The 25,669-nt window shown below is 52.9% G+C and overlaps 12 protein-coding genes across 12 annotated transcripts; 5 read left to right on the top strand and 7 right to left on the bottom strand.

The window, feature by feature from the left end:
* Nucleotides 1-438: 438 nt before the first annotated feature.
* Nucleotides 439-2,403, bottom strand: AB675_6678 (ABC transporter ATP-binding protein ARB1; the record flags this gene model as incomplete). The annotated part of the gene is made up of 2 exons (XM_018146985.1): nt 439-565; nt 617-2,403. The coding sequence occupies 2 exons, from the start codon at nt 2,401-2,403 to the stop codon at nt 439-441; spliced, it is 1,914 nt and encodes a 637-aa protein (XP_018003515.1).
* Nucleotides 2,404-2,866: 463 nt separating this feature from the next.
* Nucleotides 2,867-4,261, bottom strand: AB675_6677 (uncharacterized protein; the record flags this gene model as incomplete). Its single annotated transcript, XM_018146984.1, has 1 exon — nt 2,867-4,261. The coding sequence occupies one exon, from the start codon at nt 4,259-4,261 to the stop codon at nt 2,867-2,869; it is 1,395 nt and encodes a 464-aa protein (XP_018003460.1).
* A 2,715-nt stretch (nt 4,262-6,976) lies between these two features.
* Nucleotides 6,977-7,410, bottom strand: AB675_6675 (uncharacterized protein; the record flags this gene model as incomplete). Its single annotated transcript, XM_018146983.1, has 2 exons — nt 6,977-7,345; nt 7,399-7,410. The coding sequence occupies 2 exons, from the start codon at nt 7,408-7,410 to the stop codon at nt 6,977-6,979; spliced, it is 381 nt and encodes a 126-aa protein (XP_018003110.1).
* A 1,161-nt stretch (nt 7,411-8,571) lies between these two features.
* AB675_6674 (uncharacterized protein) lies at nt 8,572-9,264 on the bottom strand (the record flags this gene model as incomplete). The annotated part of the gene is made up of 1 exon (XM_018146982.1): nt 8,572-9,264. The coding sequence occupies one exon, from the start codon at nt 9,262-9,264 to the stop codon at nt 8,572-8,574; it is 693 nt and encodes a 230-aa protein (XP_018003322.1).
* A 955-nt stretch (nt 9,265-10,219) lies between these two features.
* Nucleotides 10,220-11,998, top strand: AB675_6673 (Adenylyl cyclase-associated protein; the record flags this gene model as incomplete). The annotated part of the gene is made up of 5 exons (XM_018146981.1): nt 10,220-10,269; nt 10,399-10,603; nt 10,651-10,952; nt 11,000-11,783; nt 11,819-11,998. 5 exons carry the CDS (start codon nt 10,220-10,222, stop codon nt 11,996-11,998), a joined length of 1,521 nt encoding a protein of 506 aa, XP_018003508.1.
* A 378-nt stretch (nt 11,999-12,376) lies between these two features.
* On the bottom strand, nt 12,377-14,410 carry AB675_6672 (Prolyl 3,4-dihydroxylase TPA1; the record flags this gene model as incomplete). Its single annotated transcript, XM_018146980.1, has 1 exon — nt 12,377-14,410. The coding sequence occupies one exon, from the start codon at nt 14,408-14,410 to the stop codon at nt 12,377-12,379; it is 2,034 nt and encodes a 677-aa protein (XP_018003191.1).
* An 826-nt stretch (nt 14,411-15,236) lies between these two features.
* On the bottom strand, nt 15,237-16,556 carry AB675_6671 (uncharacterized protein; the record flags this gene model as incomplete). Its single annotated transcript, XM_018146979.1, has 1 exon — nt 15,237-16,556. One exon carries the CDS (start codon nt 16,554-16,556, stop codon nt 15,237-15,239), a length of 1,320 nt encoding a protein of 439 aa, XP_018003381.1.
* A 1,864-nt stretch (nt 16,557-18,420) lies between these two features.
* AB675_6670 (uncharacterized protein) lies at nt 18,421-19,181 on the top strand (the record flags this gene model as incomplete). The annotated part of the gene is made up of 2 exons (XM_018146978.1): nt 18,421-19,045; nt 19,090-19,181. 2 exons carry the CDS (start codon nt 18,421-18,423, stop codon nt 19,179-19,181), a joined length of 717 nt encoding a protein of 238 aa, XP_018003576.1.
* Nucleotides 19,182-19,428: 247 nt separating this feature from the next.
* Nucleotides 19,429-20,533, bottom strand: AB675_6669 (uncharacterized protein; the record flags this gene model as incomplete). Its single annotated transcript, XM_018146976.1, has 3 exons — nt 19,429-19,493; nt 19,540-19,894; nt 20,444-20,533. 3 exons carry the CDS (start codon nt 20,531-20,533, stop codon nt 19,429-19,431), a joined length of 510 nt encoding a protein of 169 aa, XP_018003373.1.
* Nucleotides 20,534-20,823: 290 nt separating this feature from the next.
* Nucleotides 20,824-21,374, top strand: AB675_6668 (uncharacterized protein; the record flags this gene model as incomplete). Its single annotated transcript, XM_018146975.1, has 2 exons — nt 20,824-20,941; nt 20,971-21,374. 2 exons carry the CDS (start codon nt 20,824-20,826, stop codon nt 21,372-21,374), a joined length of 522 nt encoding a protein of 173 aa, XP_018003161.1.
* Nucleotides 21,375-22,115: 741 nt separating this feature from the next.
* AB675_6667 (uncharacterized protein) lies at nt 22,116-22,595 on the top strand (the record flags this gene model as incomplete). The annotated part of the gene is made up of 1 exon (XM_018146974.1): nt 22,116-22,595. The coding sequence occupies one exon, from the start codon at nt 22,116-22,118 to the stop codon at nt 22,593-22,595; it is 480 nt and encodes a 159-aa protein (XP_018003503.1).
* A 765-nt stretch (nt 22,596-23,360) lies between these two features.
* Nucleotides 23,361-25,623, top strand: AB675_6666 (NADH-ubiquinone oxido 12 kDa subunit, mitochondrial; the record flags this gene model as incomplete). The annotated part of the gene is made up of 3 exons (XM_018146973.1): nt 23,361-23,586; nt 23,650-23,819; nt 24,295-25,623. The coding sequence occupies 3 exons, from the start codon at nt 23,361-23,363 to the stop codon at nt 25,621-25,623; spliced, it is 1,725 nt and encodes a 574-aa protein (XP_018003301.1).
* Between the last annotated feature and the right edge of the window lie 46 nt (nt 25,624-25,669).

Below are 25,669 nucleotides of genomic sequence, written 5' to 3'. Positions count from 1 at the left end.
CAGGTATAGCGTTGTTAGCAGGAAGCCGGTTTGTCAGTCATGCAATCCCCAGTCTGTTGTCGAATTGCAAGTAGAAGTGAGCTTGACTCAAGCCGGTTGACAAAGGAACAGACCGGATGACAAGAATCAGTCAAGACCGGCTGACAGCATGTGCCCGCGACCGTTAAGTATTGGTAGACACACTGGATTAGTTCCTCGACTGCATTGCTTTTCACTAACACATCAGAGAATCACGGATATCGTGATATCTGGTTGCTGCATCATATCTATGGAGTGACTCAATCTATCCATTCCTCAAGTTACGGAAACCCGCAGATATCTAAACGCCCTTTCGAAATGAGAATGCATGCAAACCACCCCGTGACCACGGCGGGATTTCTCAGTTGTAACGTGGAAATTCGTGACTTTTTCTCATCATGCAGTGCTCAAACCCGACGCTTACACAGCGCCGGATGCAACCATCTTCTTGCGGAGGTGGTTCTTGTACTGGCCGATTGAGCCCTCCCATCTTGTCACAGTCTTGTTTTCGCACACCATGATGTCTTTCGCGATCTTGTCCAGCAATCTGCAAGATATGTCAGTAACGTGCATGAAGCAGTGACAGAGAAATGCTTACCTGAAGTCGTGGGACACGACGACGACACCGCCCGAGAAGGCATTGATAGCATCAGCCAGACTGTCAATGGTGGGAATATCCAGACCGTTGGTAGGCTCGTCGAGCAAGAGCATGTTTGGGCCTTCAATGGCCAGTAAAGCGAAGACAACTCTGCTTCGTTGACCTTCTGAAAGTGTGCCCATCAAGGCCGTCTGAGATTCGCCGGAAAGACCATAGCGACCTAGTTGCTGGCGCCAGTACTGGTAGTCCTGGGAGACAGATGCGAACTTGTCACGACAAAAGTCGAGCGCCGACTTGGTAAGATCAAGCTGTTCTGCCGAGTGTTGCGAGTACAAGCCCATCTTCAAATGGGTATGTCGGTTGACGACGCCTGCGCCGCCAGTAGGCGAGAGCTTGCCGGTCATCAATCTGAGCAGAGTTGACTTGCCGACACCGTTGGGACCGACGAGGGCTGTCCTGCTGTCCATATCGATACCGAGATCGAGGTTCTCGTACAGGTTGTCAGCTTTGTTGCCAGAGTAGCTGAAAGTGACGTTGTCGAAGGAAAGCACGGGTGGCGGCAGCTTCTCGACCTCAGCAAAGCGGAAAGTGAACACACGGTCTTGGTGCACAGGCTGGATGAAGCCGTCCGCCTCCATCTTGTCCAAGATCTTCTGTCTCGACTTGGCCTGGCGCACCAAGTTTGCATATGTACCGGCCGAAGCAATGAACTTCTTGATATGGGCAATCTCGTCTTGTTGTTTGACGTATGCCTTTTGTTGATTCGTCTCGTTCTCACTCCTCGTCTTGATGTACGAGTCGTAGTTACCACCATAGTAGATTAGCTTCTTCTCTCGCATATCGATCATGTTTGTGCACACGCCGTTCAAGAAATCCATAGAATGCGAGACAAGGATCAACGTCTTTTCCCACTTCTTCATATATTCTTCCAGCCACACGCAAGCCTCAAGGTCCAAATGAGCCGTCGGGTCGTCCAGAAGTAACAGAGAGGGCTTGATGAACAGTGCCTTGGCCAAAGCAACACGCATTCGCCAGCCACCAGACATGTCCTTTGTCTTCTTGTGAATGGTCTTCTTGTTGAAGCCGAGACCAGTCAGAATGAGCGACGCACGAGTCTCGAATGTGCTGGGATCCATCCCCTCGAGCCGGTCGTAGACGTCAAGCAGTTCTGGGGACTCTGGGCCGTCGGTCTCGAGGATTCGTTCCGCGAGGTGATCCAGTCTCTCCACCTCTTTTTCTGCTTCTTTGACGACCCATTCCAGTGCGCCGAGATCCGAAACATCAGCACCTTCATTGAGCAAATAGATATCGACGTGGTCTGGGAAGGGGTATTCTCGCTTATCGATGGCTTTGAGCAGTGTGGACTTGCCGCAGCCGTTTTCTCCGAGAAGGCCATATCGACGGCCAGCGTTGACTTCGAGGGTACTGTCGGTGATGAGGACTTTGCCATGAAAGACCAATGACGCTGATGTGATTTTAACGTCTCGGTTCGCCTCCTGCGAGGCCAGGACACCCGTTGTGACGCGATCTGACAGACCATGCTTGTCCATCTGCTCGGTCAATTTCTTGACCTTGTCTTTATCCGCTGTTTTGGTGGCCATAACGTCCTGCTCATCTTCTGACAGCATGGGCGACTCATCATCGCCGTTCACGGAGGAGGCCTTTGAGCCGTTTGTCGATGCAGTTTTGGAACCGGCCTTGGAGGCCACGCGAGAGGCGGCTGTCTTCTTTTCACCCTTCTCGGCCTTCTTGGCCATGCGCGCCGCTTTCGACGCTGTGACAGGCATATTGGCGGATATGTGTATTGGACGAAGATGAGTTGGAGGGGCTCAAAGAAAAGTTGCGATTTTCTGGAAAAGTGGCGGCGCCTAGTTTATCGATAGGCAGACAAAGCGACGAGGAAACCCCAGAAGATATTAGAGGGGCAGGCCGCTGGATCGAATGCGGTACGAGTGTACCGTCGTTTGATGCAGTAGTGGCAGTGACAACTACCAAAATCAATCGATCAAGATTCGAGGAGGAATATATCAAGGACCAACCCCAAGAACTGGTCAGAGTCTGCGCTCAGTCACAGAATTTTATTAGGTGCCTCAACCAACGGCAGGTCCCGCCTAGAGACCCTGTCATATCGCCAAGTTCTGCGTCATTTGAACCCCGCCCAGCACCAAAATATTTCAAGAGGGACTCAGTCTTGCCCTGAGCCATCTAACGGTACTTAGGTACCGGTAGTAGGCACGTAGCGTAGCGGCCTTACTTGCTCTGCGCTCGTTCCAATTCCTGCCGAATCTCGGCCAACTCACTGTCGCTCGGCATGTTCACAATCGTCAAGTAAAGCAAGTCCTGCTGCAAAGTCTTCCTCACCACCGCAACACCCGATCCAATGATTCCCTTGCGTCGTCCACCTCTCTCGTACGGCAGTCTCTTGCCCATCTCAGCAGCCTGCAGATCTTCCTCGTTGAGCTGAATGCCACGTCTCACAGCTCGTCGCTGCGCCTTGTGACGGCGTTTGGCTCTGACCGGATCGAATTTGCCGGCCGTGAGGAGGCCAAACACGGTGCCAGAGTGGATCGGATGATTGGGGTCAGCGTACTTGGACTTGAACTGGCGCTGCGCCTCTGGTGCGGCCAACTTGGAGTCGGGGTTGTCGGTGGCGTGCATTGCCTGTGCGCGTCTGTCCAGGTAAGTGCCCATGAACTCACCGCTCGATTTGAGGAAGTTCTGCTTCTCTTGCGATGTGCTCGAAGCTGCGGCGTCGATAGCTGGGTAGATGAGCGGCGCCGCCTCAGGTAAAGCAGCCTCGCCGCTGGTTTTGCCGGATGTGAGTCGAATCTTTGCGAGGTTCTTGCGCCATTCCGGTCTGTCTTCGGATGTGTATCTAGCAAGCGCTTGATCAGTCGATGTGACATCCGTTTCGATAATCGTAGGAGCATCGGGTTTGTAGGTCATGATGAGACAGTAGAGGCCTTTGGGCTTCAGCCACTTCTCGTTGATGTCGTCCAAGAAACGGTTCCTGGTGACCCGTGAGTGGATCTCCTGAGCCGTTCTATTTGCGGTGGTAACAGCAATCGACACGGCCATTGCAATCGGGTTGGGAACCCAGCCCACCACAAAGGACGCAAGATTGATAACATCATACACTGGCGACGCTCTGCTTGCCTTGTCGAATGCCGTAAGGAATTGAAAGAACGCATCTTGGTCGATGCCGGCGCACTCCTGAAGGATCGGAGGATACGCACGTACAAAGCCACGTTGTTTGTTCTTTGGTCGACGTTGAGGCAGAATGACTGGAGCAGAAAGTGGCTTGTACTGCTGGGAAGCGACCCCGGGAACACCTTGGCTTTTCTCTTGAGTTCTCAAGAAAGACTGGACCACTGTATTGAGGTCTTCACTCGTAGCTTCATCATAGGAAGGTGGTTGAAGCTGTTCGGAAGCCTCATCGAGTTCCCAGGCGAGCTCGATCTCATCCTCACTGTCACTGGAATCGTCATCGGCCTTCTTGGAATCTCGACTTGTTGTATTGCTCAATTCTCCTGTTGAAGAAGTGCCAGATAGTGCGTTGGCTTTGCGCTCCTTGCGTTCGGCCCTCGCCTCGGCAACGGCGCCGACACCGCTGGCTATGCCCTTGGTGATGAACTTCTTGATCATTATGACCGTCGAAATCTGCTGAGCAGGGTAGTACTGGGGGCTGACTTAGTTTATGTGAACGAAAAGGCGTAGTGCTAGGAACTTGATCGTGGAGGGAGTAGTCTTTTATAGAGCAAGCCTGTTTGCATGTGCCATACCTTGGACAGTGAAAGTTCGCGAGCTGCCGTCACGAAAGGCTGCATAGCCCACTTCGCGATACTGCAGCATAGCAGCAGCATAGAGGGCACGTTGGGGACTAGCACTGGTCACGATATGCTAGGTCCAGCCCCTCGTGAAACAACACTAAACAGGCGTGGCTAAGCCTTCCAATGCGACGGCCGGTTGAGCTTGTCAGGCTTGTGAAGCTTGATTACCACTGGTTCGTCATAGTATACCGCCAAAGGCCTTTGATTTTGAATGCATCAGCTCAGGAGCATTGCATCATTCCTTGTCTGAGTACGGCAAACGGCCGCATATTGGCACCCTTGTATAGAATAGGCACGCGTTCGTACAACCTAAAGGGGTCGCTCTGGTGAGATAGCTCAATATTTTGCGCTCCCTCGCGATCTGAGTTCGAATCGAGGTTGGGCCGGTGGCTTGCTTAGATAAGTGCAAGGGTCCCATTATTACATCTCGGAAGGACCTTGTCCTGTTCAAAAGTACCTGAATGTCCAATTCATTTCTGATACTGTCACTTATGAAGATATGCTAAATATCAGGCGTAGATCACACCATGATGGCCGTGCCATAGTGCATAGCTCAAGCAAGCTACCAGCCAATGCAAATGGCGTGAAAAGCACGAAACACGTGATCGCGATGCTGCTCGAACAGTTCAACCGTACTCCGCCGCCGGGGTTGTGTTTCGCCGACTAGGTGAATAGACTGTCTTGATGCAGTGAACCAAACGATCTCGGTCCGCGCTGATGCCAAATCAAGCAGATGGCTGGCGTGATCGTAGTATAAAGGGCTTGCAAGCCTGTTGAACATCACAAAGAATGCTGAGGTCAAGGGCTGAAGTCGTGGTTTGAGTTGTACGCTCAGTAGAGTAGCTGGAGGATATCTGTCAACCATGGCGGACTTTTCGTTCCTTGAGATGGTTCGTTCGCATATCTTCGATACACTACCAGATCCCGAAAAAGACTTCACAGGCAAGACCATCATCGTGACAGGCGCAAACGCTGGGCTAGGTCTTGAAGCAGCACGCCATCTGGTTAGGTTGAATGCGGCGAAGGTCATTTTAGCAGTGAGGAACAAGGCAAAAGGGCGAGCAGCAGCAGACGACATTCACAAATCGACTGGAAAATCAAATGTTGCAGAGGTCTGGGAACTCGATCTCGCATCGTATGCCAGCGTACAGGCGTTTGCAGAGCGAGCCAACAAGAAATTGAAGCAATTGCATGTTGTTGTGGAGAACGCTGGTATATTGCAGAGGACGTTCGCGAAGGCGGAGGACAATGAGGCACATATCACGATCAATGTGATCTCAACATTAATGCTGGGCATCCTCCTGCTGCCAAAATTGCGAGAGACAGCACAGTCGACAGGCCAGAGCGCGGTTTTGACCTTCGTTGGATCCTGGATGCACAATGTCACGTCATTTCCGGAGCAGAAATCAGAGCATATATTTGATGATCTGGCACAGGAGGAGAGTGCAAGGATGGGTGACAGGTGAGCGCAGAATCCAGGTTTCGGTTCGGGCGCTGACCACATACTCCAGATACCCAGTGTCAAAGCTGATGGAGCTCTTTCTGGTTCGAGAATTGGTCGAGCAAACATCGAAATCGGGTGGATTTGGTCACGAGAAGATCGTGGTTTCGGTCGTCAACCCGGGAGGGGTGATAACCACAATTGATCGAGAGCCAAACTTGCTGTTTAGAATAGTGGGCTGGATTGCGAGGAAGACATGGTTGAGAACTGCTGAGCACGGTTCGCTGACCTTGGTGCATGCTGCGGAGGGTTCGCCAGAATCTCATGGTCAGTATCTCGACGAATGCAAAGTCGGCAGGTAAGTCAATGAGCGAAATCGGATGACATGCTGCCGCTAACGCTGGTCGGTAGTACCTCCAAGTTTGTAGTGAGCGAGGAGGGAGCGAAGGTGCAGAAGCAACTGTGGCATGAGCTTTCCGTTATCCTAGAGCGCATTCAGCCTGGTATCATGGAAATCGTTTAGCAGTAGTAGATGAGAAGGAAGGAGGAAAGCATTGGAAGGCAACCCAGCAACTTCATGGCAAGCGCGTCCGGCTCCACCTGTAGGCGAAACCCACATTTGATGATGGGATGCGTTGACGATTCTCCTTGATGACCTGTCTCGTGCTGCAGTCTTCCTTGAGCAGGATCGAATGCCCTACAGCGCTTCAAATGCAACTGAGCCCAGCGAATGAGATGCTTTGAGTGTACCAAATACGCCAACAACGAAGCGGATATCGTGTATCCTCGCTCGTGGTATCATTGCCCTGCTGGAATCAAAAGTACCTCCATCGCGCTCGCGCTCATGCCTGAGCAGCATGTCCAACATCGCAAAACGCTGTCATCCTGGTGCGCCGGCGGCAAAGACTGTACAACTTCTCTCGCCACGCCTGCTGCCAAACTCCAAAGCCCTCGATTTCTGTCCTGATCGTCGACAAGTAGAAGTCGACGCACAGCGGCATGGCTTCAACTCACTAACCCAACAATGATACGTCCTCTCGAACCCTCAACGCCGCGCAGCAGAATTAACGGACACAAACTAGCAACACTTCAGAGCCCCGGCTTCTCGGTCAAAACAGCCATATGCTTATGCCCCAGAATGCTCAATCTTTTCTTACTGAATGACGCATCCTGGTTTGCCATTCTGTGTCCAAGAGCTCGGTCCAGCTTCGCGCCCACACTGAGCGCTTTGATCTCGTTCGACTTCTTTTCACTGGGAACGAAGCGTTGCATGTCGAGTTTCTTGTTTTCTAATCGGTCAAGACCTTGGGTGAATTGCTTAATTTCAGCCATGCCGGATGCTGCTGTGACGTTGAGTGGTCGTTGATCTGAGCCAGCCTCTTGTAGGATGTCGACGGTCGCGAATGATGGCGATGCAGAGAAGGTGGAATATCTCTTCGAGGTGCGTTTCGATGTGAGCTGTTAAACGGTCAATACTGTTCGGCGGACGAGAGTTTATACAATGAACTTACACTAGGCGCCATTATCGGTCGCTCTGAGTCCAACGATCTTCGTTCCATGTCCATTAGTGCGAGTGATATAGGCAGCGATGCCTGGACGAGACGTAGGATACTTTCGTGCTACGAAATGATCTGAGTCGTAGTCCGGTCGCAGCAGAAACTTGGGTAACCCTGCAGAGACAGCTTGAAGGTGATACGGCGACAGATGGGTCCGCAGAAGTTTGGTCTCTGTGATGCCGCTGAGATGAAATGCTGTTGACTGCGATATTGTTGTTTGGCCGTGAAATGCTGCTGTGAAGAAGAGGCAAATGCCGTCAGGTAGAATCCTGGGAAGATATGCCGTTAAGACGATATCTGCTACAGGCTAGCAAGGACCCGCTCTCAAGCGGGGACCGGGATCTGCAGACAAATGATGCTGCTTTGGTCGTTAGAGGAAGCTGCTAGGAAAGATCGCCAGGCGCTTGACGTGGATGATCGACGTGAGATTGAGGCAGAAGACTCCGAGATGATAAGTGCGAAGTCTTATGACCTGGAGGTCTATGACGGGAAGAATATTTAGGGAGCACGAGGAGTGTAAAGTTTCGCTGACACGCTCTGCACGAGCTGGCCTCTGAATTACTACTGCAGCTGCGCCGGGAGCCTAAAGGCACTGCAGAATGGAGAGGAGCAAATGATGATGCAGGGAAGTTGCAATATGGAGATCTGTCTGAGAAGGTTCTCTCGAAACAAACAGCGAGGGGCCACCTTCCCGGGCTTGGAATGGCACCAGTGAAACATTCATCATCGTTGGTAGCCCGGCATTTGATGGATAGAATCATCATCACGAGATAGCCATGTGGAAGCCCCTGAGATTTGCACAAGCAATTTGCGTGTCAGCGTTCTTGATGGTTGACCAATTGACGGCTTTCGAGGATCGTCGAGATATGCCGAGCCACAATCTCGTCTTTCCTGGGCAGGCTGACAGCCTTCGAAAATTGTTCTCTGCACCTAAAACCAGCTCCGAGATACCCCTGTGTGGAGCAGGTAGAGGCACGCCGAGCACGTGGTCTCAAGCATGCTAGGTACTCTAGTCCTGCAGGAGGCGCCTTCAGCTGACGCCACGCTTCATGCATGCCGCAGGCTACATATTTCTTCCACGCAAGCCCAAGTAACAAAACTCATACGAAGAACGGTAGCAGCGCCCAATCAAGATGGTATCAGATTCTGGCCCTGTGTCGCGAGCTGATGCGACAGATACGACTTCTCCCGACGCAGATACAACGTGTATCTATCCTCGTAAGCCTCGCCATTCCACACACCGCATCCGCCATCCAGCGATGGCGTGCCTATCTGCTCAATAGCGTAGCTTGCGGCGATCGTGCCGTGGACAGCAGCGAGGATCATCTCTAACAAGCTCCGTGACTCGGAAGTGATCGATGAATTCAGACATTGTGCAGTCGCTTCGAGCCCTGGTTGAACACGTTTCGTCAATGCCATTGCCATGGCGCCAAGATAGGAGTTTCCGCCGCCGGTAGGATCTATCACACGTTCAGCGTCCTGATGGTACGCCTTGAAATGTAGAACGCGACCCCGACAATGAAGTCTGCTCCCATCAGCGCCATTGCGCACAATTACGGCTTGTTCTGGGTTTTCACCGCAGTTGGTGAGCAACGATCGTACCATGTCCTCCTCTGCGATCGATTTGTTCCCGGAAGCAAAAAAGTCGGCGAGCTCCTCTCCGTTGGGACTGATGACGTTCACGAAAGTGCTTGCTTGCTGAAGATTCTTCAACTCTGCCGGCGTGCAAAGATCGGGTATGGGTTCCCAAATGACAACAGGCGGTCTAGCGTTCGTATTGAGGGCGCTTCTTCGGGCCCGGAGAGCCTCGACTAGACTCATACATCTGCTGGGGCTGCAGACCATGTGGAAGGCGGAGGCAAGAGCCTGTCTGTCGCTCAGGGAATCGACCTCTAGCCTTCGTTTGGGCGTTAAATACCTGAAGTCTGTCACATCAACAAGTAGTTCAGTTGCACACATTTCCTCAACTCACCTCGATGCTGATCGCCGCTATAGCCATTCCAGGCTCTCGTAGTCGCCCGACTCAGGTCAGTGCGAAAGACTGTGCTTGTTTGCCATTGCTCGATAAGTGCTTGGAACTCATCTGGAAAGTCATGTCCTTTATCGACAATGCATGAAACGTAACGAGAGTAGCTTGCCCCGGCAGCAAGCCTAGCACCTAACATAGCATACTGCGGGCAGAGTCAGTGCTGATGTCGTACCTAGAAGTCCAACCGAACGGCCTGCAGGGCTCATCGATATTCATGGTGGAGGCCGAGAGCAAAAAGCTGCCAGCAAGGTTTCTTTTGCTGAGCAACGTCTACCAGCCTACCTCTTCATATTTGGATCGGGGTACTTGCAATACCGGCGCCGCCAATGACACGCGTCTTCATAGCCCGACCATCACCATAGTCAATCTCATCTGTTTGCCTGATTAATTGGGACCAATCTTCCAGGCATCCGGATGGTGCTGACCAATAATGAACATGCCAAAAGTGCACCAGTCGATGTCTGACGACATGGCGACACAGCGGCACGCGTCAGAAACGACGGAGCCTTAGGAAAGGAACAACGATCCCGTGGGTTGTTCGGTGGTCAAAAGGGAATTAGATACGAGGTGAGAAGGCAACGACGAGACCGCGGAGCTTGGCAGAGGGCATGTGGATCTCAGGCAGCATCGACCCCGGACTCCCTTTACCTTCCAGTACTTTCAATACATTGCTCTGTGCTGCGCCGGCCTGTACATTTCTTCACGCTTTTCAATTGTTTGTAGAACGTGCAGTTCCATATTTTAGCGATGGCGTCTACGGGCAATAACATGCACAACCTGACTACCCTGATCAAGAGGTGCGTAGCAAATCATTACCTGGCTGGATTCATTTCTCCAAACTGGTGTGATGAAGCTGACAACAATTCACAGACTTGAGGCTGCGACTTCGCGCTTAGAAGATATTGCCACATCTGTCGATGGCCCAGGGGCGCTCGAGAATGGAGCGCCAAATCCACAGCGCCCGGTGCTTCGACAGCGGTTGCAGCCGCCGTCCCTGAGCCTGCCGCAGCACCAACTCCACCCGCAGAGCCATTGCCCAGATCGATCGAGGAGTTCGACGAGCTGATTCAGAGTGATGTGGCAGCCTTCGTAACGGCTAGCAGCAAGATCGGAGGCTTGGTGGAAGAGCAGGTAGGAGCATGATGTCAGACCACGCGGACGAAGCTCACATCCATCAGGCAAAAGCTGTACAGTCGGCCTTTGAGGCAGAACGAACATATCTATTCGTCACGACAAAAGCAAAGCAACCGACTAATCAGCCGCCCGAACTGATGACAGAGCTACATCGGTGGACCTCAACCGTCGACGAACTTCGAGAAGCCAATCGCCCATCTCCTCTGTTCAAACATCTTTCCGCAGTTTCGGAGGGCATCGTAGCCCTCGGATGGATCGTTGAGAAGCGCCCTGCTGATTTTGTGGGCGATACCCTTGGTGGAGCCCAGTACTATGGCAATCAGGTACTGAAGGAATATAAAGAGAAGTGAGTGATTTCAAGGCATCACCTGGGCCAGCTAACAGCAAAATCAGGGACAAATCACACGTGGAGTATATCCAAGCATACTACAAGATCTTCCGGTCCCTTGTAGCTTATGTGAAGCAAAATTTCCAAACGGGGTTGTCGTGGAACCAGAAAGACGGCATTGACTGCTTAGAGGCGCTCAAGCAGGTACAATCCGGCTCAGCCACGCCCAAGGCATCGGCGGCTGGCGGGCCTCCTCCCCCGCCGCCACCTCCTCTGCCAAATTTCGACGACAACGGCATTCCTGCGCCACCTCCACCACCACCAGGGGCGCCAGCGTCCTCTGGCTCGGGTGGTGACATGGGCGCAGTATTCGACCAGATCAATAGCGGCTCGTCAGTAACCTCGAGGCTGAAGAAGGTCGACAAATCCGAGATGACACACAAAAATCCATCACTCAGAGCGACGAATGCAGTCCCAGAGCGAACATCCTCACAATCATCGTCCACATCACGCGGGAAGAGCCCGATGCCAGCCAAGAAACCTGACTCATTACGAACGAAAAGGCCTGGGAAGAAAGAGCTCGAAGGGAACAAATGGATCATCGAAAACTTCGACAACACCGGCAACGAGATGATAGAGGTCAAAGCAGAGCTCAATCACAGCATCCTTATCAGCCGGTGTACTAAGGCTGTGATCAAGGTGGACGGAAAGGCCAACGCCATCTCGATCGACAATTGCGCCAACCTGTCGATCCTCATCGATTCTCTCGTCTCCTCACTCGATGTCATAAAATCACCAAAGTTCGCGGTCCAGGTCAATGGAGTCTTGCCCACGATTCTGCTGGACCAGGTCGATGGTGCCCAGGTCTACCTCAGTCTAGACAGCTTGGCACGGAGATCTTCAGCAGCAAATGCAGCAACATCAATGTTGTCGTGCCACCAAGCGACGAAGAGGGCGGAGATGAAGGCGACAGCAAAGAGTTCGCTGTCCCCGAACAGATCCGAACAATTGTCAAGAAGGGCGGTAAGGGACTGGAAAGCGAGATCGTCGAGCACGCTGGCTAGGAGCCGCAACCAAGTCCGTTTACCCCTCGGAAGTTATCAGCCGCATTAGCTGCTTCACATCGGAAGCGACTCTCGCCGAAATGCTGCCTGCTATGACTTGGGTGCTGACAAGCCTTGGCATTTGGCGGTAGTCAGTGTAGGAATACGGAAAGTGCCTATCCACTACCAGTCAGGAAGGAGCATCGCTTACCATTCTTGTTATATGGACTCAGAAACAGCAGCTTAAGGGGCGCATTGCAGTCGAGCCAATTAGATACCATGTACTCTACCTCCCACAACATAGAGAAGCACAGAGAATGAACAACGCTGGTATGTCGTAGGCTAGCAGGTAAAGTCATGTATCGACAAAGCCGGGAGACACGCCGTCAAAGTGGCATCCTAGTCCTCCTTTGAATCACCGCCATCCTCATCACCAGCATAAGCATCCTCCTCATTTTCGTCCATATCGTTATCCTCTTCGGCAGCGTTGTCTCCACCTTCGTCGTCAAAAGCGTCGTCCGCGAGCTCAATCATTCCTTTGATGTCCCAGCGATCGCCCTTGGCGGCCTGGCTTACGTACTTGACGAATCTTAGTGTGCCCTTGTCGCGTAGCACGATGCTGAACTTGTTCCAACTTGGTACATTCGTGAAGAGGATGCTATCGGCTTCGTCATCTCCAGCCGATTTGTAGACTGCTGGGTCGACGGACTTCCGGCCAACCTGAGGTAACGGCTTGTTGGCGTTGGCTTCTCGAGCTTCAGCGGTCATCTCATCATCATCATCATCGTCATCGCCGGCCATGTAAACTTCCTCGCCACCGTACTCGGGTAGTGAAGAGGTGGAAACCTGGGCTTCAGTTGACGACGAGGTGTGGTTCCCGTTGTTCTTAGCTCCGTTTGTCGATGCAGCCAGAGGCTCCTCCGCTTCGTCGTCTCGCTCCCAGCCAGTCGATGGGGTCATGCTGATGGTGAACTCGAGCTGCGGCTGCTCACCAGTGTATGTACTGGCCAGAGCGTAGTCCTTCCCACGCCGAAAGCGGCGCGCCTGCACGTCTTGGCGGAGTAGTGCGGCCGGCTTCATGCCGATTGCGAGAGCGAGCCACTTCTTGAAGGCGTGACTGTGGATGAGATCCGTAAGGATGCGGGCCACAGGGCTGCTGTCCGAGTGAAGCATCTCGTCGGCTTGAAGATAGGCGAAGCGGTGTTTGTGAGGTGGTCGAGCGATCTTCCAGGACGAGTCTGATTGATCGGCGTTCTCGACGTATGCTTTGAGTTCGTTGGCGAAGCCCTCACAGAAGAAGCGCTCAAGCTCGAGGATGGATGTCTCGGCGAAGAATTCTGAGAACTTTTCGAGCTCACCTGGTGTCAGGAAGCTTGGTGAGAGGTATCGAAGGAGGAAAGTCAGATCTTGCTCAGTCAAGATGTCGTTATCGGTGTCAGTGTCGTCGCCTGGATCTACTTCAATTGCTGTGGCGCTGCTGTTGACCACGCTTCGAGCCTCGTCGTAGTGCTTGTAGATTATTCGCGGCTCGTCTAATTCATTTGCCGCGCTCTTTAGCTGGGTCAAGCTCGATTTCTGGGCTTGTGCTTGTTCAAGTCCTTCTTCGTAGCCTTCTTCGCCGGCTTGTGGGATGTGATACCAGCCGCTGATAGCCATGCGTATCCTGCCACCATCCTCCGCCTTAATATCCTGACCATGCGGAGGGTGATAGACTTCCTCAACGTCATGGTAGCTCTCGCCGGGCAGGACTGTGAAGAAGCTGAGCTGTCCAAAGCTGGGCGGAATGTTGAGAGTGTGTTCCGCTAAGGGCACTTTGATGTCTTCGCCGCTGTTGTTCTGCTTGACCTCAGTAGGAAACAATCTCAGACCTCCGCCCCACTCAGCACGCCATGGCTTGTCCGGATCTGTCAGATACAAGATGTAACTGACGCGGCGACTGCCGATCACATCATCGTGACACAGGAGGTAGCTGCCGGGTGTGTATACATTCACCGCCATGTCCGTTTTCTGTCCAGAGAGCAGCCCTGCTCCAGTGACATTGCTAACCCATTCTCGGAAGTCTGGACTGTAGAGGGCATCGCGGAGTCGCACAAGGCTCGGAAGATGTCTCAGTGCCTCGCTGTCTAGTCCAGACAGGTTGGCTAGATCGCCACTTTGGTGTATCCGGTATATATCCGTTTCTTTGAGTGTGAAATGGATGTGGTCGTTGATCTCAGTCCTCACATTGCGAAGTAGGGCGTCTTCGATCAGCTTAGGGACCACAGCGTGTGGATACGGCCCAGACTGGCTGTAGCTCTGGCGGTAAGAAGCAACGGTGTCATCGTCGAAGAGATCGGCTGTAAAGGCCGAATGTATGGAATTCGTCTGGTCGGTATTGCGCTTCTTCGGGGGAGGAGACGACAGCGACGGGTCCGCTTTTCGTTTCTGCGACATCCTGCCGATGGCTCGACATGCACCGACTTGTCATCAGGGCTATAGGCGGGTCAATTCGCTGCAAAGTGCTCCCATAAACAGGACCTACAAAACTCGACGTTGCGAGTCTTCGACTTTGGAAAATTAAAGTGGGCCTTTTGCGGGGGTGCCAGGGACCGATGCCCGCACATGGCGTGGCATGGCATGGCATGGGCACACGAGGCAGCCAGGCACTTGAGAAATCGTACCCAGACATGCAAACTTGGATGCGGAAAGATAGGCAGACTCATTTCCATAGAGGAACTCAGGTGATGTGCTATTTTCAGCTCTGGCTGGTGCACTCTCCTATGTACATTGGATCCCTCCTGCCACGTCGTCCCTCTTGAGAGTCAATTCCTTCCCTTCCGCCTCCAGCTTAACACCACGCTTACGCAGGCTTCGCTGTGAGCTTCGTGTGCTGCTCCATACGAAAGGCCTGTCTCTCTGAAACCTCAATGTAAATTCGTTGGGGTTCGGAAAATCGGAGTCGATGGGACCTGGGGTATCGAGTTACTATGATTAAGCGGGCGCTAAATGATGATCCAGTATCGGAATCCGCGTGGCGACCCGGTGAAAAACAGCAAGCTATCCACAAGAATGATGAAGATCCTCGCGAGATTGAAACACAAACGATCGCAATGCTCATCCAGCTTGAGCAATATCGATGATCCTGAAGATCGGGAAAAGCTCCCAGCGCCTTGCTCTTGCAATAAATGATGGTCAAACAAATTTTATCGTGAGATTCGTCCTCCTTTGCGGGCCCGCTATGCATGACAGCTGGAGCGCGGAAATACTTTCACAGCTTTGCTCATGGCTCTCGTTTCAGCAGCGACCCTAGCCGTCCAGTGACCGTAGATTTTGGCCTTAGTTGAGCATTATGAAAGTCGTTGGCGGATGCTGGGCGATCATCGTCCGTGATGCGGCGTGGTCCAATTTGAGGACGAGCAGCAGGGTTATGAGGAGATCCATGTACCTCTGAGGCATCACTCTCGCTTTCGTCATCTGGGATTTGAAATTCCTGTGCCTCACCTGCTAGAAATGCGGCATTTGGCTTCAGTGGCTGCTTTGCCTGGCTCGGACTGGGCAGCGGTAAAACGCCATGACCAGAGGACAGCAAGACGACATCCTCGTCGCTCATGATCCTCTGCACAGCCTTTGGCCTCGGTTGCTGTAGATGTTCTGCGGTCTTTGGTCTTGGAGGCACACTTGTGCCAGCTTTCTTCTCGGACGTGCGCGAGACTTGCCCTCGCGACCCCTTGCTCGAAGACTTGCGACTATGGCCTTTGATGGCCGCTTCGTCCCTGTTAGTGGCCTTTGTGCTCGTACTCTTGCTTGAGGCTGTCTGCGTAGATGGTGGATGTGAATCTGACGTCGATTGGCAATCACTCTCCTCTCGCAATTGTGCTGCTAAATCTCCAGAAGAGTTGACCGACTGAGCATAAAATCGATGTGGATTTGGATTTCGCGATGAGTCTTCACGGCGTGAGTGTCCGCGACTATCATTTGAGAGATCGCTTATGTTAGAGTGCCGACTTTCGGATGGGCGACCAAGTCCTTCAGATGAATGGGAGCGGATAGTCGATGTGGTCATAGAGGTCGTCATAGATTGGCGCTTCGCTGCCTTGGCTAGCTCTTTCTCACGCTTTTCTCGCTGCTTAATGGCGTCCGGAATTCCGTCCCATTTACTGTTGACCTTGGGTACATGCTCAGGCATTTTCTCCATCCTCACATTAGGCACTTGTCTCGCGCTGGTCGAGCCATGCTGGGCACCGAGCTGTGCTGCAAATTGGTCGAGAGCAACTTGAGTAGGTTCTCGCACCGCGAACAGTCCTCCAAAAAGCGATTTCTTCTTGACCGGTGCTTTAGAAGGCGTTCGCATGGAGTTCGGCATGAGTGACTCTGGTGGCGAAGGGTGTTTTACTTGAGGTGGACCTTGACCATTATTCATAGACATTCTGATATCGCGGATGGACAGACCCTGTGGCCTGCTGTTTTTGACTACATTTGGTGAAGATTGCAGATCGTCAGATATTGCAAGGTTAGCGATGTCGTTCGACAGGCGTTGTGAGTCCGGAGGAGCGTGTGAGCTCGAGGGTTGCCAGGTAACCTGGTGGTGTGCCGAAGACATTGTCATTTCCGGTAGCACGGCGACGCAGCGAAGGTCGAGTCAGGTTCTGGTCAACAATTCATTTCCGTGTAAGGTAGGACCAAATCAATGAATTTGATGTCGAAAGAGATCGGTCCAGCCGATTGATGGTGTGTCAATGTGGTAGAGTAATTGTAGGCCGTACGTGTGAGATGTCGGCCACGTCCGATCACAAAGGGTATGAATATCGCTAGCGACGCCTGTCACACTCTGGCTGCAGGATTGAAGTGTATGATAGATACTGGCGTTGGTGGTGTTGAAGCGAGAAAGGATGTCTAGAATGGTCCAACGAGTTACGATTTCATTCAGGCCGGGAGGTTTCAGCGGCGGTGACGAAGAGCACGTGGCAGGCGGGGCTGACGACACGAAGAAAGAAGCCGCGACTCAGGACTGGGCGACGAAGATGTAGCAAGAACAATGTTGCAGCCAGCCACCATACCTATGGATCGGCTCTTTACACGAGGTAGTCGAGTGTCAAACACGCGCTACGGTCCAGGTTCAGGCACATGACGGGTGGTCCTACAATTATCGAATCGCATGGGGGCGCCTCTAGGGCAGTATAGCCAAAGTCGAGGCCCGGGAAATTTGACCCACCAGTTGACTTCGAAATATGAGAGGTGATTCATCTTCCGGGCTTGGAGGGGGCTGAAGGCTCGCCCAATCGCGCACGGAAGTACCACCTGCGGAACAAAAGTCTAACGAATCATCCCTTCAATGGTGTCCTCCTTGCCGAACCGCGAAGAACGATCCTGGGGAGGCCAAGACTCTCGATCGACGAACCGATCTCCCCGAGATAACGAGCGACAAGTCGCTAAACGGCCGTCAGGCTACCAATCGATGAAGTCTGCTCGAGCACATCGACTTCTAGCAGCCTGACGAGCGGAGCGCTTGAAGGAAATTCCCAATTTTCCAAAACATCGGTTAACACAGAACCTTCAGCGTTCGATGGCACAACGACGGCAAGTCCGAGTTCTCGCAGCTGAGAGGTACAGTAGTGCGAGAATTTAGCAAAAAGTCAAGCACTGGAGACGATGCAAAGAATGCAATGTAGTGGTTCGGGAGCCGCAAGTCGAGAACAATAAAAATGCTAGGCGCCTCTTGCGCCAACCTGAATTCGTGCACCGCTTTGCGGGCTTGAAAAGCCGCCGACCTATATGGGAACAGCGTGCTGCAAGGCATGGAGCCTGAGCTATCTGACATCCCGCCATGATTGTGTTCACCTACCGCTGGCTTAGAGATTGCTACTTCAATCGCGTAATGAAGCCTTGAATGACCCAGCTGCAATCGTGGCAATGCTGTACACTACCTAGGTAAGCATCAAAGGCCGAGTCAAGTCTCGAGAGCCGGTACACACAGGTACCTGGATCAATAGGCAGGAGCACTACTGCATAGGCTTGAGCTCCGGGTACTCAAGTAGGTTCTGGAAGCATTTGGTGCCTGTGGCATTGGCAGCCAGTATGGGAGGCAGCCCGGCTTACCTAAGAAACTCCAGATCTTAGGCTGAAGCAAGGCACGATTTATGAGTTTTACTGCCATCAATGACGGCAAACCTTCATTGCTTTTGCAACGCCAGGATCGGTATATTCTACCCACCCACACTTCGCGTTATTGTTCCGCTAGTCATACCGAAAGAGTCCGCAGAACAACACGCAATTGCTAGCAACGGCTGGCGTCTAGCGCCATAGGGACAGATTCAGCCGCTAGTGCGTTTTGCCTTCCTACTATACACACGCAATAGCACGACATTTTACGTTCTTAGACTTAGGATCTTCTCGAACTTCGGCTGTGAATATACACTATCAGCGACCTGGACCGTGTCCACGTCAGCGCGAGGACCTGGAGTTGGATGCTACGAGCCTTGCGCGAGCAACATGAATTCGAGCGCCACCCAACAAGGATCGGCCAATCCGCCACGCCGGCTGAAGCTTGTGATGCCACAGGATCGGCCGAAGAGCGCGCAGAGTCCCAGTATCCCCGGGCAGTCAGCCCCGAAGAGGCCGGCATCTGGCAGTCCCGAACGGCATCATACTCTCCAGTCACGCCTACATCAAGCGAAGAAGCTCTACCCATTCAGGAGTCCACTGACCCGAACTCAAAGTCGACACCAGAATTCATCGACACACCGGAGGCTCCGCCTGTCAACCTCGACGAGAACACGGATGCTATAGCACTGCGAGCTGCGCTCTCGATATTGCAGCTTCAGCGACAGCAAGGCCTGAGGGACATTCGAGACCTCGAGAAGATGAAAGCAGCCGCCATCAAGGACCCTGATGGTTTCGTCGAGCACCTGAAAGCTAGCAAAAACACCACGGCTCAGCGAGACGGCGTCGAAGTAGACGTTGACGATGATGAGGACAGCGAGAATGACGACAGCGCAGAGGAAAGAAGCGAGTCCAAGTTCCCCAAGTTTCCCGCTGCTCAGAACGTGGTTAGAGCCCCTCCAATCGAATGGGCCAAGTACGGTGTAGTTGGTGAGCCCCTAGACAAAATCTATAAGGTACAGCAACAGAACCAGGTGCAGCACTTGGACAGCCACCGCAGGACCCTCACCAGATCGCCGCGCCTTACAAGCATTTCGTCGACCGCAACAACGCACCACAGAAATGAAAGTGATGTCACGCTTGCGAAGAGCTTATTGATGATATGAACCTAAGACGAATCCAATATGATGAATATTCGACGATAGATCTCGCAGCACCGCACCACCTCGCACCTCGCGACACAGACACCATATTTTGTCATGGTCATCTCACCCCGCAACACAGGCACCATATTTTGGCATGGTCATAAGACAGCTCGAAGTTCGGTTCGTTGCAAGCCCGGTTGCCGGGAATCCTCGAGTCCGAGGAGACTATCAACCTTTGATCAGCTTTCGAGTCTGTTTCGCAACCTCGCGACTTTGCTTGACGCAGATTGGACCTGGTCTGTTGTCAGCGCAGTCTCGAGATTGAATGGATCGACACACAATTGGGACCCTTGATCGCAGCTTCCCGGTTCACAGAGGCATTCTTCAAGTACTTGGTCATTCCGCCCCAACCGCTAGCCAGTGGCTTGAACTTGCGGCATTTGAAACAGAGTCTGTACTTCTGGTGTGCTGAGAAGTCCTGGAGACGTAGGAGGAAATTGATGCGCTGCTCGGGTGATGACCTGGGTTCCTTGGCAGGTCCGAGGTTCATGTAGAAGCTGGCTTGTGCTTTGCAGGTCAATGCGAGCATAGACTGATCGGCAGGGTTGGTGAGATTATCCCAGATCAATTTCTGAATCTCAGCTGGAAGCGCGAGCAAGGGAGAATATTGCGCCTTCTGATTGAGATGGCAGACCTGAGAGAGTCAGTCAATGGGTATGCTGGGAGGCACGTTGATCACACTCACTTCAGGCTGATCAGACAGCGGAGCCGAGCTGCTCGATGTCGAGGCATGTGGCTGACTGTGATATTGCGGATGCGAGAATTAGGAGACGGACGACCAGAATCGCTCATGGACAAATGTCCGGGAGGGTCATGAACTTTACTTCACTGGCTCTTGTTGGGGCTTCACTCATCAGCTAAGCTAGCACTGAGCTTAGAAGAAGCATCAAGACTAATTCAGAGTCGACTGGCGCAGCTAATACTTCAGCTGAATTCGTCCTTGACTTCGGTCTCCCATCATGACGAGCTGATAGCGTTGCGCCTCTTAGGAGTGCAAATTTCATGCCTCATTCATTGGGGAAAGATGCTCTTGCACCATCTACACATAGAGCGGTTGCAAGGCAACAGAAAAAGGCAGCCACCACGACTCGGATGATGTTCTTTGGGCGCTACTACGACTTCCAGGCGCCGGCAGTAGCCCTAATGGTGCAAGCTCTAAGCTCTAACGATGATCATGACGCACCTGCTCGGAAGCAAACCACAGTGATGTCAGCGGTCTGTGAGGCGCCGCGCCGCCGACGAGTTGATCTTCGAATGGCCCCTCCTTCACCATTATCTGTAGCCATTTACGGAATAGATGTACACAAATTTGTTGATTGAAGATCAGTAGTACATGATAAGGAAGTAAATTGTTTTCGACAGATTCATTGAGAAAGTAGCTTTCGACATTTTTTCGACCAAGTAAGCACTGGCATTTCTGAACACATACACACTCAACTTTGGGACCAACCTGCATCGTGAAGAAATTCCTGCAGAGATCAGAGCAGACTTCAACCCGACCGACAGTGCTACTTTTTGATCGCATCCTACCGCCACGGGACAACCAACAGCACCACAGGCACTATGTCTGGTCTCGACCCATCCGGCCCATCGCAGCCGACACAACAACAAGGACTCAACCAAGCTGGCAACCCTGCCGATAAGACATCCGCCGAAGGCAGGCAGCACAAACAAGCGACCAGTCTGCCAAAGTCGACTCACGCAGTAAAGGCGATGTTCCCTCCACGCACGACGGCGAAGCACGGCCGAGTGCCCTAGGCGCAGGCGATACCGGCGCTCTCAAAGAGAAAGACATCTCAAGATCAGACGCCCACCCGTACTCGAAAGACGGCAACCTCGAAGGCGAACAGATGCGAGCACCAGGTGAGGGCGACGTGGCGGAAGCAGTGAGATCTGGTGGCGGCGGTGGACACCTGGGGCAGGAAGACTTGATGTCGGACATGGATCGGAAGGCGAAAGATCACGAGCTCGAATTGAAGAAACGGGGCGAGCGTACGGGCAAAGAGATTGAGGAGGAAGAGAAAGAGGACTGGACGAACAAGCGTGCAGATGTTGGCGAAGCGCTCGCGGCTACTGGTACGCCTGTAGTGCTGGCGCCGGAGGGCGCATCATGATGAATTCCGGCATCAAGGTTTCCCAGTCTACGGAACACGTCGACACGATACTAGTCGTTTTGCATTTCATGAAACAAAGCTGCCTGCTCGCAGCACCGAAACATCGCCGAGAGCAGCTTGAAGGGATCAGTCGCCGAGCATTGTTGGAGCACATTCAGTAGTGAGACATACATTACAACAAAGGCATTTGTCAATGCGCTATTGAGAACAATGAATTCCTGATCCCCTTCTATTGCGCGTCAAACGCGCCATATCGCAACTTTGAGGCTTCTCTTGGTGACTGCAAAATGCAGCGCACCATGCCAACCTTCATCGTGAACAGGCAATTCGACTTCAGAGAGCAGCGCTCGGACTGGTCCGTGACCTGAAACAAGAGCATTCCGCTGAACTCGCTGGCCGCCAACGACATCGCACAGGCCCTCGCCTAGATTCTTCAGCTGCAACGAGGTGAAGACACTGCGACTGCAGCGGCGGCAGTAAAAAATGTGTTATTGTGCACGCTCAATCTTCCTTGGGTGTGGGCATGCCATGCAGAGCCAGCAGCCAGTTCGATGCGATGAACGCTGCCCCACGCCATCACACGGAGAAGCAGGAAGCCGAAGAGCATCAGCAACACCCAGTCTCACCGACTCGATATCCACCCGGCCAAGTTCAAGGACGACCATCGGCAGTCTCGATGACTGCAACTTACCAACAGAATCGGTGCCAGAGATGCCAGAGAGACCTCCATGCAGGATCAAAATGTCGCACCCGCTCTTCACACATCGAGTTCCAGGTCCCTGTAATACCTGCTGGGAAGAGGTACAGTATCGGCTTGCAAACTTGGAAGACTTAGCAGTAGTTGAAACACACCGGAACTTCATCACCAAGTCGAAGAAAGAGAAGGTCATCTTCGAGGGCAGGAAGCCGAGACAACTTCGACTTGTGGCTATGAGGGATGCTGAGAGGGCGGCCGAGGCCGAGGTTCAGGCTGACGCCGAAGCTGGTGAAGCAAGAGACTTACCTAACCCGCAAGGGACTCCGGGCAAGGAAAATGTGACGACAATGGAATATGTTCGTGGCCTGTGGGTCCAGTCGAAGGCGATGGCTGTTGGCATGAGAAGTCCAGACAGTCTCAGGGGGAAGGAATTCGCTGAGATGGATGCTACTGTGAAAGTCCTGCGGCTGTCAATGGACAGAGAGGACTTTGCGGCTGTGGCTCGAGAGATGGACGCAGGTTGAGCTGTTAGCCATAATTGCCGTGGAAAAGCATGCTCGCCGCAATGCACACATCTTGGGCCGGGCTCTGACAGACTTTGGCTTGGGTGAGAGTGCCATGAGAGGCAGCATCGTTTGGAAGGCGCACCAGCTCCAGTACAGAATGTTCAGACGCATACGGATCGCGTAGCTGCTCGAAACTCGGGCGCAACACATCTGGAGGACTTCATACCGCGCAGACAGAAAAGCTCACTCCGCCGTGCTCTTGGCATGCGCTCCAGAACGATCGAATGTACCTGGTTCGCAGTGCGTACTTCTTGTAGCTCAATGATATTAGATGGGGAATCTTGGCACTTATATGCTAGGAGGTCGGGCATCGTACCAAGTTGAGCAGCCCTCGCTTCTGGCATATGACAGCTAGCTACGTGTGATTCAAGGAGTAGAGAAGTTGTCGCGAGCTCTTGGTACTGAGCTACATGTGTACACGTCGTGCCCAATCAGAAAGCTCCAGTTTCAGTGGAGCTTGGCTTGCTTGCCAGTGCTCCAATTCCGCCCGCGCTTGCAGCTTCGAGTTCTAGCCGACTGACTGCCCGCCTCTAACGGTGTCAACTTTGTAGCAGCTCACAGTCGACCACAACAAATACTCTGCTCCCGAGCATATTCTCAGACGACGCCAGATATTCAACCTCGCTCGGTTTGTACGCCTGCGGCCGTCTTCGTCCTGCGCGAATCCAGTATTGCCTCGATCTCCCACTGTCCTGGCAGCCGCTGCGCTGCGACCTCCGCAACATGCCTACTCCCGAATCTGAGCTCTTCCTCAAATATAAACCGACGGTTCCTCCAACATTCAAAGATGTGGACATGAAAGATCATGACGCGGTGATCAACGCCAGAGACGCCATTATCCGGGAGCAATGGGTACAGATCATGATGAAGCGGTTAGTTGCTGAAGAGCTTGGCAAATGCTACAGAAAGGAGGGCGTCAACCATCTAGAGAAGTGTGGCAAATATAGAGGTAGGCTTCGTCGACGCGCACAACGTTTGGATGCAGACATAGCTGACCATGCGTTCAAACCAGATCGATATCTCCAGATGCTCAAGGAACGAGGAAAGTACCAAGCAACGGGTTATATCGGCAAACAGAAGTCATACGTGCCAGGTGTGGATGGTCCGGAAGCTCCTGAGGTCCCCACCAACTTCCCCACTGTGCAGGAGAGATTGGGCGCGAAGGCTCATCGAAACAGAAGGGTATCACGAGTGGTCTGGGGGGCAATACGTTGTATGACTAAAAATTTGAGAAGCCAGATGCTGGTGCGGCGACAGATTTGCGAGCGAAAGGTAGCGACTGGGAAATGATACGACTGGTCCTGTGAAGCGAAAGGCATGCTTTCAAGCGCTCGCCTCGAACTCTTATTGCTGCTTCGAACGGCACCACTGCATCAACACGACTTCGATCCCCTTACTAGTCAAGTGCATGACTGTCCGTAGGACGCATCATCCTAGTAGTCTTACTCGCCAGCACTCGTAAAGTGATCTAGTCATGGCGAATGGCATGTTGCAGTGATTTATGGACGAACTGCCTCGTCCGCCTATTGCCAAGGCATAGGCTGCCTCAATTTGCCTGATTCTAGTTGTCACGTAAACTTCATTTTCAAGGACGACACCGTCCTACACAAACCCTGGGACGCCATACATACCGGCGCTGCCGCTCCACAGCAAACAGGCCGCGCCCCAGATGATCCTGCTCGGCAAACGTGGCCGCAAGCACCGCGCTTCGGACGATGCTGCAGCAGCCGCTACCTACCGCACGGGAAAACGTGGACGGCCGCTGAAAAGGCGAGATGGTCTTTCATCCCGACCACATGAGCAGACTAGGAGTTTGATCACTGAATCTCAGCCAACTGTGGAAGACAACGTGGACTCATCGCAGGCAAGCAGCGAATCTCAGATGTCACCATTCGAGAGACTGCCGACCGAACTCATCCAAAGCATCTTTTTCCTGTCATTAGAGACGAGTCTCGCCAACACATGCCGCTCTTTCAACGGCGCGCTTTCAGACGAGTCAATCTTTCGAACGCTCATCTTGTTCGCCTACTTTCAGCCAGAAGAGGGAGATGACGATGATATTACCACTTGGGAGAGGCGAGCGGTGGAGGAAGAGCACTTCCGTCCAGCACAGTACCGACTCCTCGACTTTCGAGAACGAGCTAGACTCCAAGAGACAATACTAGGATACCGTTGGTGTACTAAGGCTCGAATAGATGCGTGCATGCCGGTTCTGTGCCGCCTCGCAATGGTGCAAGCTTGGCACAGAGAGGCCCACAGGGAAGAGATGGGAGGCGATGCGTTGTTGCTACCAGATCTGCACGATGAGTCCGCCATGAGGTCGTATTACGAGGCATACACAAATCCCGACGAGGACACCGAAGTCGATGGAGCCTTGCGACCATGGATTTATTCGACGCGATCGATGTGTGCGCGTGCCGCTGTAAAGGAGACAACAAAGTTCACATCCAATAACTCGCCGGTCCTTGCCACGCTCACAATTCCGCCAAAACTTCTGCGCGGCTCTCCTTGGACGGAACAAAAGTTTTCGTTTCTCAAGCTTCTGTTCGGAGGATTGTTAGGTGCCACGGGGACCGGGGACTTCCTCCCAGCATACACAGGTGAAGAGGGAAGGAACGAAGAGACTGCAAACGCAGCGTTTCAGGGAATGGAGTCTGCCATGCTGGAAGGTCGTCCCGATATTCTACTGTACTTGCTGGAGAGATGGGAGATAGCGTTGGAGGAGCATCCAGAGAAGCGTACGCTACCGCAGAGATTGTTTCGGGTTGCACTGGACCAGGGACACGATCGAACCGCTAATTATCTTGCTTTACTTTTCAAAGTTCAGCAGGACCTCCACGGTGCATATGAGGAAGCCTTCACAGCCTGGGCATTGCAAGCTCGGCGTCAAGGTAGCGCTCTGGGACAGTGGATTCTGGACAAGCTGGAGGCGCCGCCTGGCCAACTCATCCAGCTTCCTGAAGAGGTCGCGGTTGCGAAGTCCTAAGAAACTCAAATCCGGATGGCGGCTTCAATGCTTCGGGTAGTTTCGA

The sequence above is a fragment of the Cyphellophora attinorum genome (assembly GCF_001299255.1).
Source record: "Cyphellophora attinorum strain CBS 131958 chromosome Unknown Contig5, whole genome shotgun sequence".
Lineage (NCBI taxonomy): Eukaryota > Fungi > Ascomycota > Eurotiomycetes > Chaetothyriales > Cyphellophoraceae > Cyphellophora > Cyphellophora attinorum.
This window is presented reverse-complemented; position numbering and strand designations above follow the sequence as displayed.